Here is an 18402-nt window from a genome sequence, read left to right on the forward strand (position 1 = left end):
GCACAAGTAATTACAAAGTGGTAACCTATAAGTCATCGGTAATGGCTCCCCGCGGGCCAGGTAGCTCGTGCTGACGCACAGGGCAAGTCCAGCCCCGACAGCCTGCTGTGGTATCGGTATCATCAACTCCACTTGCCATCTCCAAACCTCCAAAACTCCATGACTGCAAACTCGTGCCAACCACCCATTCACATTCACCCCCCCCATTCATCAACCCTCCTCCTTACCACCCATCGCCCTCTTCTTCCCGTATCCCTTTTTTTCTTCTTCTTTTCTTCTTATGGGGGTAATCCATCTTCATTTATCGAAGGTTCTTGATTCTCCAAGAGGCCTGGCTTGATATTTTCTTTTTCTTCTCTCCTGCTTCTACCGCTCCGTGGAACCGTGAACAGCATTCTCCTCGGGTCCCGACGATCAGTCCTTGGCCGTCGACACCCCTCGTCTGTACCACCCAAAGATCATCTTCTAGATAGAAGCACACCCCTTACCGTCTCGTTCCCGCCACCGTCATTGCCGTCTCGACCGCTGCTCGTTCCCGTTTACGCTGCCATCGCCTCAGACTATAGCTTGATCTCCATCTATCATGGACGAGGCTCCGGCAGGTCCGCAGCTCTCCCATGGCGCCGTCGGCCTGTCGGCGGCCTCCCATGCTCAGATACTGGCCAGCACCTTGGGCTCGACAGCAGCTACCATATCGCGCACCAATTCCCCCGGTCCTGCCTACACGAAAGCCGACGAGGACGACAAGCGGAGATACCGTCCTCGGACCTTCAGCTATTTTGACCACCTGCCTTTCCCCGTCGAAGAAGAAAGCCAGCGCGATGCGGCCCTCGCCGGCATCCTCAAACACCTCTATATGGCCATCCAGGCCGAAGACTTTGCGCCAGGCGCCCTGCACTGGACCCGCGAATTGCAGGCCTGGCTCAACCTCAAGTTCGAGATGACCCGGGAGCTTCGCGCTACCTTGGCGAAGCTTTACTACCATCTTTGTCTGGCGCCGGGGCTGGATCCTAGCAGTGCCGACCGCTTTGTTAAGATGGTTGTTGTCCTCACCAGGTAGGAGACCGCTCTTCTGATTTACTGTCTTTCCCTTCTTTACTCTCCTGCTTTCTTTTTTCTTTTTCTCTCTCTCCCTCTCTCTTTACCTTCCGTCCTCCCCCGTCGCGTTGGTGACCCTAGCTAATGAACGCACCCCATCCAGAAAATTCCATTATCTAAAGCCCGTCGACGACCTTGTCCTTGACTGGAGACCCCTCTGGCGCGAAATCAAGACCCTCGTCCTCCCTGGTGAGGTGGCCTCCCACCCGAGCTCCCGCAGAAAATCCCATAAACAACTGGCGAAGCTCTGCCTTCACGCCCAGACCTATTTCGACCCGCGCGACCGTCTGGAGATGCTCGAGGAGTTCCTGCCCTTCTTCAGTACTTCTGACCTCTCCGATGCCTACATTGTCATGGGGCTCATCAACACCCTTCTGCCCACCACCTCCGGTCCCCGCGGCGCGCCCTGCGCCCTGCCCCAGGATTTTTTGCCCACCATATTCCACACCTGGTCGCTCGTCGCCCGCTCCAAGGCCTTTGACATCTTCCTCATCGACATTTCCTCCCGTCTCGCCCGGGACATGTTGCCCACCGCCTACGTTCCCTTCGGTGCCCACGGCATCTTCACCCGCGAGCAGTCCGACGTCCTCTTCACCGCTGTTCTGCGCCTCACCGAGATCCCCGTCGGCCAGGCCAACTCGCCCTACAGCGGGCTGGATTACCAGTCGGGTCTAGGCCTCTACCTGGAGAAGGACAAGAAGAAATACCCACCGGCTTACCTCATAGCCCGGCTTATCGTTTATTCTCTATCCCCGCAATGCCTCGACGAGGAAAGCTCTATCATCGCCAGTCTCGAGGGCCTCCTCGAAGCCGTCGACACTTTCTACCATCCGTCTAATGCGGGCTCGTGGACGACCTTCCTTGGCCAGTTCACCCTCTACCTGACCGATATCTTTGTCTCGCGATGGAACCGGGAACAGAGCGACGAGCTGGACATCCCCGCTGATCGCAAGATCAGCCCAGCCCTGAAGACGCGTTTTGTCCTCGCCCTTCGCGAGGTGACCTTCATGGGCATCTTCTCCAAGAGCTCCCGCGTGGCCCACTATTACTACGCCGCCTTGCAGGGGCTCGCCTACCTCGAGCCGTCCCTGATCCTCCCCGGCGCTCTCCAGCGCTTCTATCCCAGCTTGCAGGGCCTGGTAGAGGTCCACCGCACCACCTCCAGCTTGAACGGTCTGCAAATGATCGCCAACACCATGTCGAAGCAGAAGGGCTTCCGGTGCCACATCACCGCCCTTCTCGCCCTCGCCCTGCCCGGCATCGATGCGAACGACCTCGGCAAAACCCAGCACACCCTCAGCTTCATCCAGAGCGTTGCGTACAGCGTCCCCATGGTCCCGCTGCTCAACCAGGAGAGCGAGGTCCACGACACCCGCCTCGCGCAGGACTGGGTGCAGAGCGAGATGGAGCGGATGGAACGTGAGGGCCAAGACGTGAAAATCGACTACAACGCGGAGCTGACCGACGAGGCCGAGGCGGAAATCCTGCGTTCTTCCACCCTGGGCATCGGGGAGTTCGTCCTCGCACTCCTCGGCAAGGTCTTCACGCTGCTCGAGAATCTCCCGGACGCCTCGCATCTGCGTGGTAACACGCCGGAGGACAATGTCATCAATTCTCTCCCCGCCGCCTTATCCCCTCTGTTCGCATCTCTTTCCCCCGAGCTCTTCGACATGGCCCTGGAAAAGCTCTCCACCTGGGTCTCCACCCACGTCGTCCATCAGGCGCGGGACGCCATGGCGTGGATCCTCCATGCCCTGTGCAAGGTCAACCCGGAGAAGACGCTGAAGGTCGTTATCCCCATGCTCATTGTCAACATCCGGAACGAGATCGACTACAACCATGCAGCCTCGGACCGGAGCAGTGGGACGGATTATCTCCCGCGGGACAGGGCCCTCGTCTGGCACCTGAGTATGCTGAGCTTGGCCGTCGTACATGTCGGCGCCGAGGCTCTCCGATACAAGGACGAATTGTTCGCCATTGCGCAGTACATGCAGGAGAAGTGTCGAGGCCTCCCCACGATCCACATCTCCAACTTCATCCATCATCTCCTGCTCAACCTGACCCACACCTATCCCGTAGATAGTGCCCTGTACGAGCCCGCCATCATCGAGCGGGGCCTTGATGTGGACGACTGGGGGAAGACCACCAGCCCATCCGACCTTACCATCAAGTGGCACAGGCCCTCCCCGGCCGAGATTGAATTCGCCGTCGAGCTGTTCGGAGCCCAGATGAAGGGGGCCGCCGAGAAGCTCGACCTTTTGATGAGCGACGATCCGCCGGTCCCGAGAAAAGGCAAGAACAAGGAGTGGTCGGACGAGGTATCGAGGCTGCTGTCTCAAATTCGACTGGCGATATCGGGCGTCGCCACCTTGTTCGACCCGAAACGCGCGTCTAGGTCGGGTCAAGCCGCCGGTCAGTCGACACGCCCTGGCTCCAAAGTCGACCAGGAGGATGGTGACGAGGCCATGGGTATGGACGATGACGAGGAGGGCAGCAATGCTGGCATGGACGAAGAGGTCGATAATCCCCTTGCCGAAGCGGCCGAAGACGAGGAAACGCGACCGCAGTTTCGCTACGAGGCCGGGTATCTTCTGAGTCCCAAAGACGACGTCTATGATCGAATCCACGAGCTGCGCGAAGACGTCGGTCGACTCCTCTCTCGAACGCATCAATTCATCAACCAAAACGTGGAGGATGACGTCCCCTGTTTTACTGCGCTGTACGCTGCGTACAGGACGTGGATAACAGACGTGGGTATTGAGCGCTCCGCCCATCCGCTTGAGAGGCACCTCCGACTGTACAAGCAGGGAATCGCTGCTTTTAAGATCAGCGGCCTACGCAAGGTGTACCCGCGGCCACTGCTCGTTAAGCGGGCGGACGCCTACCAGTTGCTTCGCGTGAAGCATAACGCCTCGGCCCGGCAGAAGAGCGAGCTCGACGAGCGTCTGCTCCTCGACCTGGCCGAATCCTGTACTTCGCTGTACGCCGACGTACGTCGCGTTGCCCAGGGAGCTCTCGAGTCTTCGCTGAAGGCCCTGATCGGCGGTCGGCCCATGGTGATCCCCGTCATCATGGAGAAGCTCCGGACGGCTCTGGCCGACGAAGATCACGACCGCATCAAGGGCGCCATATACACGCTGTTCTTCACGAGTCTTCTTAAAACGTTGATGAAGGACTGGCGCTACGGGCCGGATGCGCTCCGATTGTACATGAAAGCCGGCACCATCGACAAACCGAGTATCCAGAATCTGGTGGCCTCGGCCGTCTACCAGATGTTCGACTTTGGCAAAGCGTTTGAGAGCATGGTCATCGTGGACGAGGATCTGGTGGGGCAGATCAAGCCCGACGTCGACTGCACGAAAGCCATCGAGGCGCGGAAAAAGTTCATCCGGCGTCGGCGCGCGCACGTCGAGGAGAAGAAGTCGGCTCTCGGGGTCGAGCTGACGCAGTTGTCCCTGAACGCGCACTGGAAGATCGCCGGCCGCTGCATCATCTTCGCCCTCAACCTCTCGCTGCGATTCAAGTCGCTGGCGCCGTCGCAGCTCGTCGAGGTGATCGCCAAGGGCGCCAACGATACCCACCCGGGCTTGCGGGTACACTACATGTCGGCGTTGACGGCGTTGTTCGAGGCCATTGACATGCGTGCGGCGTACGATCACCGTTACGAGAACTACATCCTGGGGGAGGACAAGGACCGCCACAAAGTCATCGTGCCGGTGCCGAAAGGCGATGCGGAGTTTACGGCCAAGTTTCTGGACGCTTTCGAGAAGCCCGACGACGCCGAGTACATGGTGAATACGGACCACCCTGGCTGGCTCGTGTGGGGCAAAGATTTCCTCGCCTTCCGCGCCAAACCGCTGCCGTTTACGGACTACGACGAGGTCGAGACGGCGGTGCGTGAGCAGATTGGCGGCATCGTGACGCGGGAATGGATGAAGACGTGCTTCGAGTACATGAAGCAGGAGCCTCGCGACCCCAGCGCGGACCGCTTCCGCATGACCAACGTCTTCATGCTCATGCACGTGTTTGACCTGATGCACTACGGCGGCACGGTGGTGACGATGGAGGACGTGCAGGAGCTGACCAAGGAAATCTACGGCGACGGCAGCGACAAGCACCAACACCGGGCGACGGCCGAGATTGTGGGCGCTCTCTTGACGGGCTCGTCGGACGACCCGCCCGACTTTCGGAACAAGGTCTGGAGCTTCGCGGCACCGATGCTGCTCAAGATCATCTCGGACGATTTGACGCCGGAAAACGTCTCGTACTGGACGACGTGCCTTCATCTGATCATGGGTTCCAAAGACCCGCGCCGGTCTCACGAGATCATCCGCCACCTCACGTCGTTCCGACTCGACATGTCGTCCAATGCGGCCTTCAAGGAGGCGTCCAAGATTCACCTGCTCGAGTCGGCCATTTCCGACTTGGGGTGGCACTTCCGGCACGAGAAGCCCATCCTGGAGAACTTCCTCGCCCACCTAGATCACCCCTACAAGACGGTCCGGGAGGCCATGGGCCGCGTCATCGCCAGCATCTATAGGACTAGGTACCATGAGTCGTTTGAGAGCGTGCCGAAGCTGCTGGAGCAGAACAAGGAAGCGTCGTCGATCGGGTTGCGGCCGTACCAGCCGACCGAGGCGTTCTCGGCCACCATCCTCGACGTATTCGAGCGCATCGAGAAGTGGCGACAGGAACGGACGCCGGGACAGAACACGCCGTCGTCGTACACGTCCGGGTCCAAGACGGTGCTCACCTGGCTGGACGCGACGCTGTCGCAGCAGGACTGCACGCAGCTGGTGCGGTTCTTCCCGGAGCCGTTCATGGAGCAGCTGCTGCACATGATGGACGTCAAGGAGGACCCGGAGCTTATGAAGCTGGCCTACCACGTGTATCGTCACCTGCCGAACGTGCCGTTCCGGGCGGGCGAGGAGGGGGCGTTTATCGCGTCGATGATCCGCATCGGGCGGACGTCCAGCAGCTGGCACCAGCGGCTGCGGGCGCTCGTGAACATGCAGGTGATCTACTTCCGGCGGCTCTTTTTGATCAGCAGCGACCAGCGGCGGCTGCTCTTCGACGCGGTGAGCGAGATGCTGGCGGACCAGCAGCTGGAGGTGCGCACGTGCGCGTCGAACACGCTGGCGGGCATGGTGCGGTGCTCGCCGCAGCGGATCCGGGGGCCGACGATCGAGCTGCTCAAGGAGCGGTTCGAGACGCAGCTGCGGCGGAACCCGATGCCGAAGAAGAAGCTGCCGGGGACGGACACGCCGGTGGACGTGCAGAAGCAGATCACGCGGAGGCACGCGGCGGTGCTGGGCCTCGGGGCGCTGGTGGAGGCGTTCCCTTATGCGACGCCGCCGCCGAAGTGGATGCCGGAGGTGCTGGCGACGCTGGCGAACCGGGCGGCGTCGGATCCGGGGATCGTGGGGAAGGCGACGAAGGCGATTCTCTCGGACTTTAAAAAGACGCGGCAGGACAGTTGGAGCGTTGATAAGAAGGTGAGTGCTGCATTGCGCGCGTTTCGTTTCGTTTCGCGTTCTCTTTACAGACAAGACTGCTGACGACGACCTGGATAGTATTTCACCGAAGAGCAGCTGGACGCGCTGGAAGGTGTGTTGTGGAAGAGTTACTTTGCTTAAGTTGAGCGCATACCATACGCAAACGAGGTACGACTTGTGGACATTTGAATCATTCAGGGTTGGGGTTTAAAGAGAACGGCATGGAGGCATTCGTCCGGGGGGGGGGGGACAGGGATAGATGGGGATATCTCTTATGTTCCGTTGGGGTTGTATGAGTCCAGTCGGCATATCGAAGGAAGAAGCGTGGGGTTGTCAGCATGGGCTTGGGTTATTTGATAGACGGTGTATGAATACAGCGAGCAGCATGCCATGAGAGAAATGACAATACACTATAACCGTATGTTGAAGGTGAGGCCGCCTGTTCCCGTGTGGATGTCTTGGGTGTATTGGATGGATATATCCTCGTTTAGGAGATGGGAGATGCTGAGAAGTTGAGGTGAACTCCATATTCCAACAATGTAAGACCGTTGCGTGTATCATAATCATGCGTAGTTGTAGATATCGTATGCCCTCGTGCTAACTATATGCGTAATGATATCCCGATATCCCGACGACACCCATTAAGCCCCCTTTTCGCGCCTCTCCTTCTTCACCTGGTTGAGAATCTCAGCATGATCAATGCCATGCGTACAACCAGACTTCAAAATCGCATCTCTCGCCCACGGACCCCGGGGCCGCAACACGGCACGGAAAGGCTTGGGCAAAGTAACGAAGCCCTCGGTGCAATCAAACTCGCTAACCTGGTGTCTCCTCCCCGTCGCCTCGTCCACCACGCCAGCCTGCACATCGCCAAAAGCCCACAGCATGCGAGCCATCTGGATGAACAGCTGGCTGCGGGCGATCATACGTCCGGCGCAGACGCGGCGGCCGAACCCGAAGCCGGTCTGGGGCAGGTCCTTCAGGAGGGAGGTGTTGAGGCCGCAGACGTCGACGTGGTGCGGTTCCGAGACGTCGGCGGGACGGGCCATCCAGCGCTCCGGGTAGAAGGAGTGGACGTCTTGGCCGAAGACGGACTCGTCGCGGGTGATGGCGTAGGCGTTGGCGAGGACGATGGAGTTGGCGGGGATGCGGTAGCCCTCGTAGGCGTCTTCGGACCTGGTGAAGTGGGGGACGCCGCCTACGACGACGGGGCGCCAGCGGAGGGTTTCGCTGGCGATGGCGTCGATGAAGGCCAGCTTGGGGCGGTCCTCGAAGGTGGGCAGCCTGTCCCGGCCGACGACGTCGTCGAGGAGCTTCTGGGCTTGCGGGACCCAGCGGGAGCCGCATGTGATCCAGGCGACGATGAACCAGTCCAGGGCGACGGTGGAGGTGTCCAGGCCCGCGTCGGCCAGGATGCCGAGGTCGAAGGCGAGCTCGACTTTCGGCATGTCCTGGGCTTCCTGGGAGGCGTGCATGAATTTGCTAAAGTTCCAGCCCGGGTTGGCGAGGCCCTTGTCGAGGTTCCCGACGTGGAGCTTGCGCTCGAGGTCGAACAGCTCGTCGGCCTCGCGTTTCCAGGGGGCCAGGAAGCGCGGGAGGTGGTTGAGCTGCGGGATCGAGTCGACGAGGTAGGCGCCGACCTGCCCCGTGCGGGCGAACTCGGCCTGCACGCGCTTCCCGTCGAGGAGCTCCTGCTCGTAGCCCGTCTTGAGGCGGTAGCCGTAGAGGAGGCAGTAGATGAAGCTGGCCATGGCGCGCTCGTGGTGGTGGTGGAAGTCGAGCCCCTTTTCGCCGAAGGTGTCCCAGTCGCGGAGGGCGTCGAACAGGAGTTGGCGCGATTCGAGGTCCTGGAGGGGCCGGTAGGAGCTGGCGGACGGGAGGGTCATCAGGGGGGCCTCCATGCGCTGGTGGAGCTTGTAGCGGTCGTCGTAGGGGCGGAGGAGCATGTGCATGCCCTTGGTGACCATCTCGCCGGCCATGACCATGCGCGGGCGGTCCGAGTACCGCGAGCCTCGTTTGTTGAGGAGGTCGTAGGCCGGTTGGTGCTTGGAGAGGATGATGAGGGGCTGGCCGGCCATGCTGAGGTGCATGATGGGGCCGTATTGTTTGCTCATGTAGTATAGGTGAAGCCATTGCAAGCTCTTGGGGAGTTGGTGCAGGTTTCCGAGAAGAGGGAGGGGCTTGGGGCCTGGTGGGAGGGGTAAGGCGTTGGGAGATGCCCGTCCTCGGCGGATGAAGGAGGTGAGGAGGCGGCCGAGGATAAGGGCCCCGAAAAGGGCCAGCAAGAGGAGACGCGGATCTTGCAACATGTTGGTGAAGAGAGGATGAAGTTGTGCTGCGTCGTCTTGTGCTGCGTCGTCTTGTGTTGCAAACCCTTCCCTTTCGAAGACACTGGCGGAAGCGCTCACGAGGAAGCACGAGAACGGGCTGATGTGCGTGTAAACTCCAATGCCACCGGGGGTCCCCGCGCTCTTTTCAAGGAAACATAAAGCTTTCCATGTTGCGACATGATCCTACTTGGTCCCCCGCTTGAAATATCCTGATCATTACCTTTTCCAGGCCTTTTCTCGCATGGGCCCCACGCCTCTCCCACGCTATATTGGCCCTGCATTCACCACTGGGGATGGAATAGGCTGTGGATGGGACTGGCGTGCCATGATCTCCGAGCTCCTGGGGAACCGACTCGCGCATGGAGGGGGAAAGACGGGGTACGGTGGTAGCCGAGCTGCACGGCACGGTATCAGGGTGGAGGGTGGGGGCTGCGAGTCGCCGACTCGCCAGTCGCCAGTCGCGACACCCCATGCTTGGCCCCCGACTGCCAGGTAAATTGTAATGATAGCGTGGGCCTGGCTTGAATCTTGATGGATTGAGTAATGGCTGTACGTTGTATGGGTTGTTTCACGGGAGAGGTGCGATCTTCATGGGTACAGATAGAGACCCCGGAGAAATATCTCCTCAACTTTCTATGGAGCTGTAAGGTGTAGCTCTAAGTGTGTTTCTACTGTGCTTCGTACGAGGACGCGGATACGTACGTTGTATGGAGCAGGCGATGCAAGCCGTCCGTGCCATGCGTATAAGTATGCACATCTGCCAAGCACGCGAGACACTTCAAGCTTGGTCAAGTCTAATGCTCCCACGGACCTTTTCAGAGGCCATGACAAGAGTTCAAGTTGTCTCTCTTGTTTGGATCGTCACGATGGGACGGTCCGCCTTGGTCGAGTCTCTCAACTGTCGACTGTGTCCTTGGAAGGGACACGGCGGGCCCGGGACGACGAATGGCTACTTGCACCCTTTTATTCATACCAAGAGGAGAGTGACGCTCTGTGGTGCGAGGTGCTGCCGGAGATTTCTCCGTTGGGCTGACTACATATTGCTGACAAGAATTTCTTTTTCTACATGGCAATTTTGAAAGAGTCGTCCCGCCCGCATGACGCCTCGAATATTCATCTCACAGCTGAATTACATGGAGTAGAGGTCTTGGTATGGGGCCATGGCGAGGACTAGCGTCGCTGCCGGAGCGCCGGGGAGCTCATCCCGGCGTGTTAGTGGCATGGCATGGCATGCAAAGCGTCTGGTGGATGCGAACGGGATGACCCGCCTAGGCCCAAGTCCTCGTCCTACTGTGTCGTGCTAGAACGCCTCTCTTGAGTCTGGAGTCCTGAAATGCATGCCAGATAGGATAGACAAAGCAATGGGCAACCCTGAATCGATGCATAAAAGCTTTGTTTCACCGCTATTTCGGGATATCCAAGTACAACTGTAAGTAGGCATGTATGCAGGATGAGAACGAACCGACAGGGGGCATACGCTGCTAGCCTGCCCTCCAATATGCGGGTGAGATATCAGAAATCATCCGCAGTCTTAGTCCATGGTATGTCTTATAAGACGCGGGCTAGTGGTGGTCACGACCCAGGAGTCTCAGCCAAGCCCATGCCCAGAGGTAATCGTGATCTTTTCGGACAACTCTTTAAAATGTCTCCAACTTGTAATGAGTATGCACCTATTTCTGGCCCCCCGACTCGCTTGCGGTCTTGGATCACGGTTCTACGGAGCATTCATGCCCACCCCACGGGCCCGCGGCAACGGCCCGAGGATTCTGCTACGCGGGCAGACCCATAAACCCAATACAGCATCTGGAGGTGAAGCCGGTGAGTGAAGAGATTTGCAAGACTCCAAGGGTCAGACATGCCATTGTAGAGTTGAAGATTCGAAAACCCCAAAGGCTCCACTGCCGCAATACCTGGTTGAGTGGTAGTTGAGTCTATAGAGAGTTGGCCGTACCTAGATAGATAGTGGCAAACAGTGGGAATAAATACGCAGCATCTAAACGATAATGGGGGGTAAAGGCCATCGGCCCAGCCCAGCCTGCCTCCTGAGCGGCCTGCCTGCATGCAGACTCGGCATATGTACGCACTCCACTATAAGGCCACTCGAACGGACTTGACGCTCAAGAATATGAATCTGATATTACCCTTGCGGGCTTTGTTCTGAAATTACAAAAAACTACAACAGTTTCAGTATGTTTAACGCTGTAGAGTACAACGCAGATGATTATGGGACATTCTTACTCGGTAACAGGTCCTGGACTCGGGATAGCCAGTCATAATCTCATAAACCTTTCAGGGGTCCCAGGTGTGGTCCACAGGCTCTCAGGGGTCAAGGTCGCTGACGACCCCTCCACGGGCTCGGTTACAGAACTACGGGCGCAAGTCACATTCTTCGCCTTTCTGCAAAGTTACTTCTCCTCATCCTGGGCCAGGGGGGGCTTTTGTGAAGAGATGAGCCCCCATCTCACGAGAGCTTCGTCGGCCTTGACGAAAGTGTAGAATTAAATGTCGCCCCGTTCCCACGTCCAAGAAGAACACGAAAGGCTCCTGAGGAGTTTGCGTGCCGACACTCACTTTTTGTTTCTTCATTTTTATTGCTTTTAGTTTCTTCTCTGCTTTTTCGTACTCCGTCGATTCCGAGCACCTGGTTTATCCCGAGATTCTGCCTCCAGGCGAAACTTGTACGACTACGACCGACAAAACATCTACAGCAAACGCCCAGCCGCCATGAGGCTGCCGGCCTGGGCAGCCCTCGCCGTCGGTGGCCTGGCCGTCTTCTCGAAGGCCCAGGAGATGCCGCAGTGTGCGGTACGTGAGAAGGAGAGGAAGCAAGAACGAGGAGGGGGAGGAGGAGAAGAAGAAAGACAACAAGAAGAAAAGGGAGACGAGAGAAGGGAGAGAAAAGGCCTAACACGCAAATCTTCCACAGGGCGACTGTCTAGCCACACATCTCGAGGTGTCCTCTTGCGGTCCAACCGACTTTGACTGCATCTGCGCCGACGAGACTCTCATGGAAAACGTCGGATTGTGCACTCTCGGCGCCTGCACCGTCGTCGAGGCTTTGGGTAAGTGCAGTACACCCCTCCCCCAACCCAACCTTTACCTCTTGAACGTCCTTCTCCTGCCCCCGGAGGACTTTAGTTCGCCGACTCTCGGTTAACTTGCGCCTTTTCTTCAGCTTCCCGGAACATAACATCAACTCTTTGCAAGGAGCCCATCCGCGATAGAAGTCTGGTGGCCCCCATTGCCACGGCCGTGTCCGGTTCCATTGCCTTGTTCGTAATCCTCATCAGGGTGTGGGAGTGTTCCATACAAAAGGAGTGGGGATGGTCCGATATGAGTGCCTATGTGGCCTGGGTAAGCGTTCCGGCACCTTCTAGGCGAACATTGCCCCCGGTATTCTTCTTCCGCCGTTCATATGTCTCGCTGACCTTGTATAATGCTCTCCGCTATAGGCATCATCCGTGCCCATGAACGTATTCGAATTCTTCAGTATGTTTTACTGTGTACCCCTGACACGGTCCTTCCGTTTCGCTCAGCTTCCTCGCTCCGACTCTAGTCTCTGTGCTGACGACTATCGTCAGTGATGGCCAACGGTATGGGAAAGGATATTTGGACCTTGACTCCGGAGCAAATCACAGACGTCGTCAGGGTAAGACAGTACTCTAAGAACCACGGTTGAGGAGGAAAAAGGGGTAAACTGACAGCATGCCCTTTCGCATCTTTGACTCCAGTACACCTGGGTGACCCAAGTCAGCTACATCCCAGCCATCAACCTCACGAAAGTGGCCATCCTCCTCTTCTTCATCCGCGTCTTCCCCGATCAGAAGTTCCAATGGATATGCTGGGGTAGCATAGTCCACTGCATCCTGTTCATGGTGTCAACGTTTATCGCCGCCGTTCTCGCCTGTATCCCAGTTGAGTATGCCTGGTCAGCATGGTCTGGGACGGGCGAGGGGATATGCTACGACAACAACGCCTTTTGGTGGGCTGTCTCGGTAAGAAACAAATTTGCCCGCCGCCCTAAAAAGGAAGGGAAAAAATAAAGACCGTGTAACTATATCGCTGACTCCGTTCGATTCGTCTTGTCAGGCCATCAACATCGCCACCGACCTCTGGATCCTAGCGTTGCCGATTCGACAGCTCCTCAGCCTGCAGCTGGGAACGAAGAAGAAGATTTACCTGATCCTCATGTTCAGCGTGGGTCTTGTGTAAGTCACATGCACGGAACGCCCCGGGGGCTACAGTTGGGCCTACACATCCTGCTGACGCTGGAGATAGCATCACCATTGTGAGCATCATTCGTTTCGAAGGCCTCCTCACATACTCTACATCCTCCAATCCGACATGTAAGTCAAAGAGAACTTGAACCCCACCATGCCTATATCCTTGCCCCTCCCCAGAAGGACATGTAGGCTGACCGTAAACCGCCGACCAACGTCCAGACAACAACGTCATGGTAGCGACCTACAGCGTAGTCGAATGCAACGTCTCCGTCATCTGCTGTTGCATGCCCTCCACCCTTGCCTGCCTCCGCCGCTACTTCCCCCAGGGATTCGGGAGCACCAACCGCACGACCGGATCGAAACATGAAGTCAAGAGCTACGGAAACTCCAAATCTCCGTTCCCATCCAACGGCGGCGGCATACACAAGAGCGTCACGCATTCCGTCTCGATCATGCCGCGTGCTGGTGATTCCGACGTCGTGGAGCTGATGGACGTCGAGGCGAACAAGCAATACGCCCCCCAGTGGTGATGGCTGGGAGTTTTCGGCAGCCTCACGAAGAGCTCGAGAGAAATAAAGGAGGAAAAGAACAAACAAGTTGTGCTTATTCGGAGAGGCTTCATGTTGCCCTGTATTATATACTGTACGGATACCCTTCATGGCCTAGCCGTCGTCTCCTTTGACTGGTCGAGATGCTAGGACGGCACGGCCATGTTGGGGGGCTGTGCTGAGAACTTTTAGATACCACACCGGCCAGCTACTGAACTGGCTCTTGATTGTAGTTTTAGACACACTTTCCAATACAGCTCGGCAATGCTGGGACGGCCCACTGCCATTCAACGGACTACCATAACCGCCAGACCCCTACCATTACCACTACCACTAAGCATGTGCTTCCAACTCCTTCTCCGTCCACTCCCATAACCTCTCGGCCAACGCGTCATTCCTCGTGTCAGGGGTGCCCAACCCCTCCACGCCCAGCGGCTTGTAAAACTCCCCGCTCCGAACGCCCTTCGCCACCGACGCCCAGAGCTGATGCCGCGCCCCCACCTCGGGAGTGAGGAACAAGCCACCCAAAGCCTTCACCATAGCCTTGGCCGCCGCCGAGGCGCTGGGATCCGTCCCGTACAGATTCGTCTTGACGAGCCCCGGATGGACCGACACGGCCGTGATGCGCGGGTACAGCTCCGCCAAGCGGCGCGCGAACAGTATATTCGCCAGCTTGCTCTGCCCATAACACACAAACACGCCCAGCGCCTTCCCGTCCGTCTTGAGCGAGTCGAACTGGATCCCGCCCTTCGGGGCGTACTCGTGCCCGTGCGACGTCAGGACCACGACGCGCACGTCCGCGCCGGGCTCTTCCGCCGCCGTGCGCTCCAGGAGCGGGAGGAGCCGCTTGGTGAGCAGCGCGTGGCCCATGTGGTTCGTGCCGAACTGCGCCTCGTAGCCGTCTTTCGTGAGGGCCGCCGGCGTGGCCATGACGCCCGCGTTGAGCATCAGGATGTCGAGCCGGGTCGCGGCGGCGAGGAACTCGGCGGCCGCTCTGTCGATGGATGCGAACGAGGTCAGGTCGAGCTGCAGGGTGCGGATGGGAGGGGCCGCGGGGACTTGGGCGCGGATGTCGGCGATGGCGGCGTTGGCCTTTTCGAGGTTCCGCACGGCCATCCAGATCTCGGATGGGCTGTGCCGCGCGTATTCGAGGATGGCTTGCTTGCCCAGCCCGTCGCTGCCTCCGGTGACGAGGATGACTTTGCCCTGGAGGTTGGGGATTTCTTTCTCGGGGTTGAACTTGCGGGCGTTGCCGCCTAGGACGGAGCCGAGGCGGAAGAGGTCGCCGAATCCGCCCATGGTGTTGACGGATGGATGGATAGGAGACGAAGGAGATAAGCGGTAACTTGTAAGCCTGGCAAGATAGGCAGGGGGAATGGATGATACCGTGGTAATGGGCAACTCTTGATTGATGTGTAGGAAGAGAAAGGCTCCAGGACAAAGGGATGAAAGAAGGGCACAGGGACGGCGACACTATTTATACCTGATCCGGCAGAACATGAACCCTACGATTCAAAAGCCACGAACAATTCCGGGACCTCAATCCCATGGCCCAATGTCACTCGACCCTATACGAATGAATCCACATCCTTGGGATCCCGGGAACCAAACAGCTTGATAAGCCAACGAACCAATCACACTTCTGCCGTTTGGTGGAGACCTTCCCAAAACGGACATCAGTCTGATGGTCCTGGGGTCTTGGCGTTCCCGAGAGTGTCCAAGCTGCCAAAGGCTCGGGACGATGCAAATGCCGGCAGTGCGGCAGTGCGGCTGTTTTCGAATTTGTCTCCGGCGTGGGACAGCGACGCCGACAAGTGGATGCCCAACTTGGCAGCTATTCTAGTCTGTCTTCCCCGTCCCGTCCCGTCCCGATAGCGATAGTACACCGACGTTCCTGACCGAAAGATATCGGTGACATCTCGGTCAACCTTTAGACCCTTTAGACCCCAATACATCGCGCTCCATCTTTGGCGACTCTATTCTGCGTTATACTCTGTCTCTTCCTTTTGGTGGGGTATAAGGTATAATAATGATACAACACAAGCACATCGCCTGTTCAATGCTTAACCACACGCACATTCCCACCGTGATCTGTACCCGCCTGTCGTCGCCTGACTCGCCTGACACAGGATACCGCACATCACCCCAAACTTCCACCGGGCCCCCAAGTTCCAGCCAGCTGGTCCCGGCTCCGGCCGCTCTTCCCCATCCACCATTCCCGATTCCCAGCGCCGAGAAGACGACGACTAGTCACCCATCTCTTCTCTCTTCGAATGCCTGATCCGAATTCTCCAGTCTCGGATCCTCTTACACATACTCTGTTTCCCTCCCCCAACGCCCACCTCCTCCGACGAGTCTTTCGAACCTCCCAACGCCCCCCGTTGGCCCGTGTTTACCACTCCTCCTCTGGCCGTTGCCGTTGCGGACTTGTTGCCTTCCAGCTTGGCCTGGCGCCGTAGCATGTAGGCCGCTCCCGTAGAGAGCGCTCGCCGGGGGGTGGTACTCGTTGTAGTCGACGTGCGAGACCGAGACGTCGTCGCATCGGTCAACGACCTTGGGAGGGTGGTCGTCGTGGCCGCACGCACGGGTGCGGGTTCCTGGCGGTCCGACGACCGATGACCACCCACTCCGCTGCCGACCGGTAACGGGATGGGCGGCTTGGGGGCCTGCGCCGGCCAGCCGTGCCCGGCATGGAGAGATACCCAGACCGAGGTCGCCATGATCAAGTTCCGCGTGGCCTCGTCGACGGGGAGAGACCTTCGCGACGGAGGAGAACCGACAGCAGCGTCGTCGTCGTCGTCTCCGCGAAAACCGGGCGAAGAGGGCGGCGCCGCAGCGGAACGCAGAGGCGGTTTGTACGAGCGCATGACCTCCAGATGGGACGGCGTCAGTGTCGCCAGGATAGGGTGCCGTCGCGACCCAGGGTCGATCATGCTGAAAGTGAACCTCGATTCGGCATCCGGCGCAGGGGACACCGCGCCCCCAGCCGTAGCTGCCGTCCTGCCCGCCTTGGCGCTCCTTTTCACCCATCTCGCCGTCCTCGTCCGCCCCGCGGCATCATCAACATGGACAAACTCGTACGACCCGTTCGGCAGCGTCTTGGCCGTCCACGCAGCACCGTCGGCTAGGACGATCTCGGCCCGATCCACCGACTCGTTCCGCCCCTGGTCCCGCGACGACGGCGCAAGCGGAAAAAGCGGAAAAAGCGGAGAAAGCGGAGAAACGACAGCGACCCACTCCCGCTTCTCCAGGTCCTTCTCGCTCGTGGTATCGTCTTTCCCGTACGACGGGGCGTCGTAGTCCTCGCTCTTGGCTATCACCAGGTCGTCCCGACCCAGGCTGCTGCCCCGCAACGCCCTGACCATGGCCGGAACGTGCCGTACGAGCCGGGGCACGGCGTGCGTGCCGGCGATGACGCAGGTGGCGAGGACGTCGATGGCGGGCTTCGGCCGCTTGTCGGGCGAGAGCTGGCGGAGCTGCAGGAGGAGACGCGGTCGGATTTGCACGAATCGGCGCTGTTTGGTGCGCAGCGTCGGGGGCGGGTAGGCGAGGACAAAGCTAGTGGCCTGCCTCGGCCGCGAACTCGAACTCGGACCCCGTTGGACTCGTCGTTTCTTACATGCGCGTACGGTACTCTCCGAGACGGTGGTGCCGCTGTGATCCGACAGGGAGTCTTCTTCGCTCGTGGCGTAGGAGGGACTTGCACATGTCGTGCTATTATTGCCGACTACAGCAGGCTCGTCCTGGAATCGTACGACGTGTTGCTTTTCGAAAGACGCCGGAAAGGAGACGGGGCGGGCTGGGCAAGGACGAGCAGCACGAGTGAGGGGCGAAGACGGAGTAGGCCCAAAGGAGACTCGACGAGAGGGTGAAGCGGTCTGGTCGGAGGAAGGAGACGAGGGACGACGAGGAGGGTTCACCCCTACAAAGGCGGATCGTAAGCGATGCGCAGCGTGGGCAGCATGGGCGGCGTTCTGGTTCCCTGCTGCTGCGGGAGGACGCTTCGAAAACTCGTGGCCGTGGAGGCTGGCCCCCGAGTGGAGGAACATGTCCGTCGGCGATTACCTAGAAGTGGAAACTAGGTAATCGCCCACAGGGTGCCGATAGATAAAGGCGAAATGATTCTGTACAAGAGCGGTAGCGGTAGGTAAAGAGGCGAGCCGGTCGCTACGTCGTGGGCCGCGTGACGGTTGCAATTGTGGATGTGGGTGTGATTCTGATATTCTGATGTCATAGAAATCATAGATGATAGAACTCAAGGATGGGGTGGAGAGAAGGCTGGTGAGCGACAGCTGTAGTTCCGTAGTCAACGCAAGGCAAAATGGTATCAAACCCGCCCAAGATGCTTGAGTTGTGAAGAGAAGGGCCGCTGTAGGAAGGTGAGGCTATCGGTGGTGGTGGTGGTGGTGGTGGTGGTGGTGTGAATAGCAGCAGTCTTGGGTGTGGTATTGGTATTGGTGGCGTTGGTGGGTCGGAGTTTCCCAAGGTACCGTAGCGAAGGGATCGTATTCGGGTAATCCGGAGCTGGAACAGTGTACGCGTAAAGGGTACCGGATACAAAGTAGTCGTTGGTAGACATACGTACTCTGTAGGGCGGATTAGGGGGTACAGGGTACACAGGAGAGGACCGGGCAAGAGATAACAGCGAGAGACAGGCAAAAGAGGGCGCAGCGGCTAGCCATGTACGGAGTAAGACAGCTCGACGGAA

At 58.6% G+C, this 18402-nt stretch overlaps 5 protein-coding genes across 5 annotated transcripts; 2 read left to right on the forward strand and 3 right to left on the reverse strand.

Annotated features, from left to right (window-relative positions):
* The first annotated feature begins 165 nt into the window (after positions 1-165).
* Positions 166-6757, forward strand: SODALDRAFT_335545 (hypothetical protein). The gene is made up of 2 exons (XM_028612488.1): positions 166-1056; positions 1202-6757. The coding sequence occupies exons 1-2, from the start codon at positions 584-586 to the stop codon at positions 6654-6656; spliced, it is 5928 nt and encodes a 1975-aa protein (XP_028464252.1). The 5' UTR covers positions 166-583; the 3' UTR covers positions 6657-6757.
* Positions 6758-7125: 368 nt separating this feature from the next.
* On the reverse strand, positions 7126-9214 carry SODALDRAFT_335547 (cytochrome P450). The gene has a single exon (XM_028612489.1). The coding sequence runs from the start codon at positions 8900-8902 to the stop codon at positions 7235-7237; it is 1668 nt and encodes a 555-aa protein (XP_028464253.1). The 5' UTR covers positions 8903-9214; the 3' UTR covers positions 7126-7234.
* A 2187-nt stretch (positions 9215-11401) lies between these two features.
* SODALDRAFT_335548 (hypothetical protein) lies at positions 11402-13991 on the forward strand. The gene is made up of 9 exons (XM_028612490.1): positions 11402-11728; positions 11850-11985; positions 12099-12277; positions 12376-12412; positions 12505-12572; positions 12655-12918; positions 13013-13131; positions 13202-13269; positions 13366-13991. The coding sequence occupies exons 1-9, from the start codon at positions 11648-11650 to the stop codon at positions 13674-13676; spliced, it is 1263 nt and encodes a 420-aa protein (XP_028464254.1). The 5' UTR covers positions 11402-11647; the 3' UTR covers positions 13677-13991.
* SODALDRAFT_335549 (NAD(P)-binding protein) lies at positions 13772-15126 on the reverse strand. The gene has a single exon (XM_028612491.1). It carries the CDS (start codon positions 14991-14993, stop codon positions 14028-14030), a length of 966 nt encoding a protein of 321 aa, XP_028464255.1. The 5' UTR covers positions 14994-15126; the 3' UTR covers positions 13772-14027.
* Positions 15127-16001: 875 nt separating this feature from the next.
* On the reverse strand, positions 16002-17743 carry SODALDRAFT_325784 (hypothetical protein; the record flags this gene model as incomplete). Its single annotated transcript, XM_028610017.1, has 2 exons — positions 16002-16247; positions 16280-17743. The coding sequence occupies 2 exons, from the start codon at positions 17741-17743 to the stop codon at positions 16002-16004; spliced, it is 1710 nt and encodes a 569-aa protein (XP_028464256.1).
* Positions 17744-18402: the final 659 nt, after the last annotated feature.

The sequence above is a fragment of the Sodiomyces alkalinus genome (genome assembly GCF_003711515.1).
Source record: "Sodiomyces alkalinus F11 unplaced genomic scaffold SODALscaffold_9, whole genome shotgun sequence".
Classification (NCBI taxonomy): domain Eukaryota; kingdom Fungi; phylum Ascomycota; class Sordariomycetes; order Glomerellales; family Plectosphaerellaceae; genus Sodiomyces; species Sodiomyces alkalinus.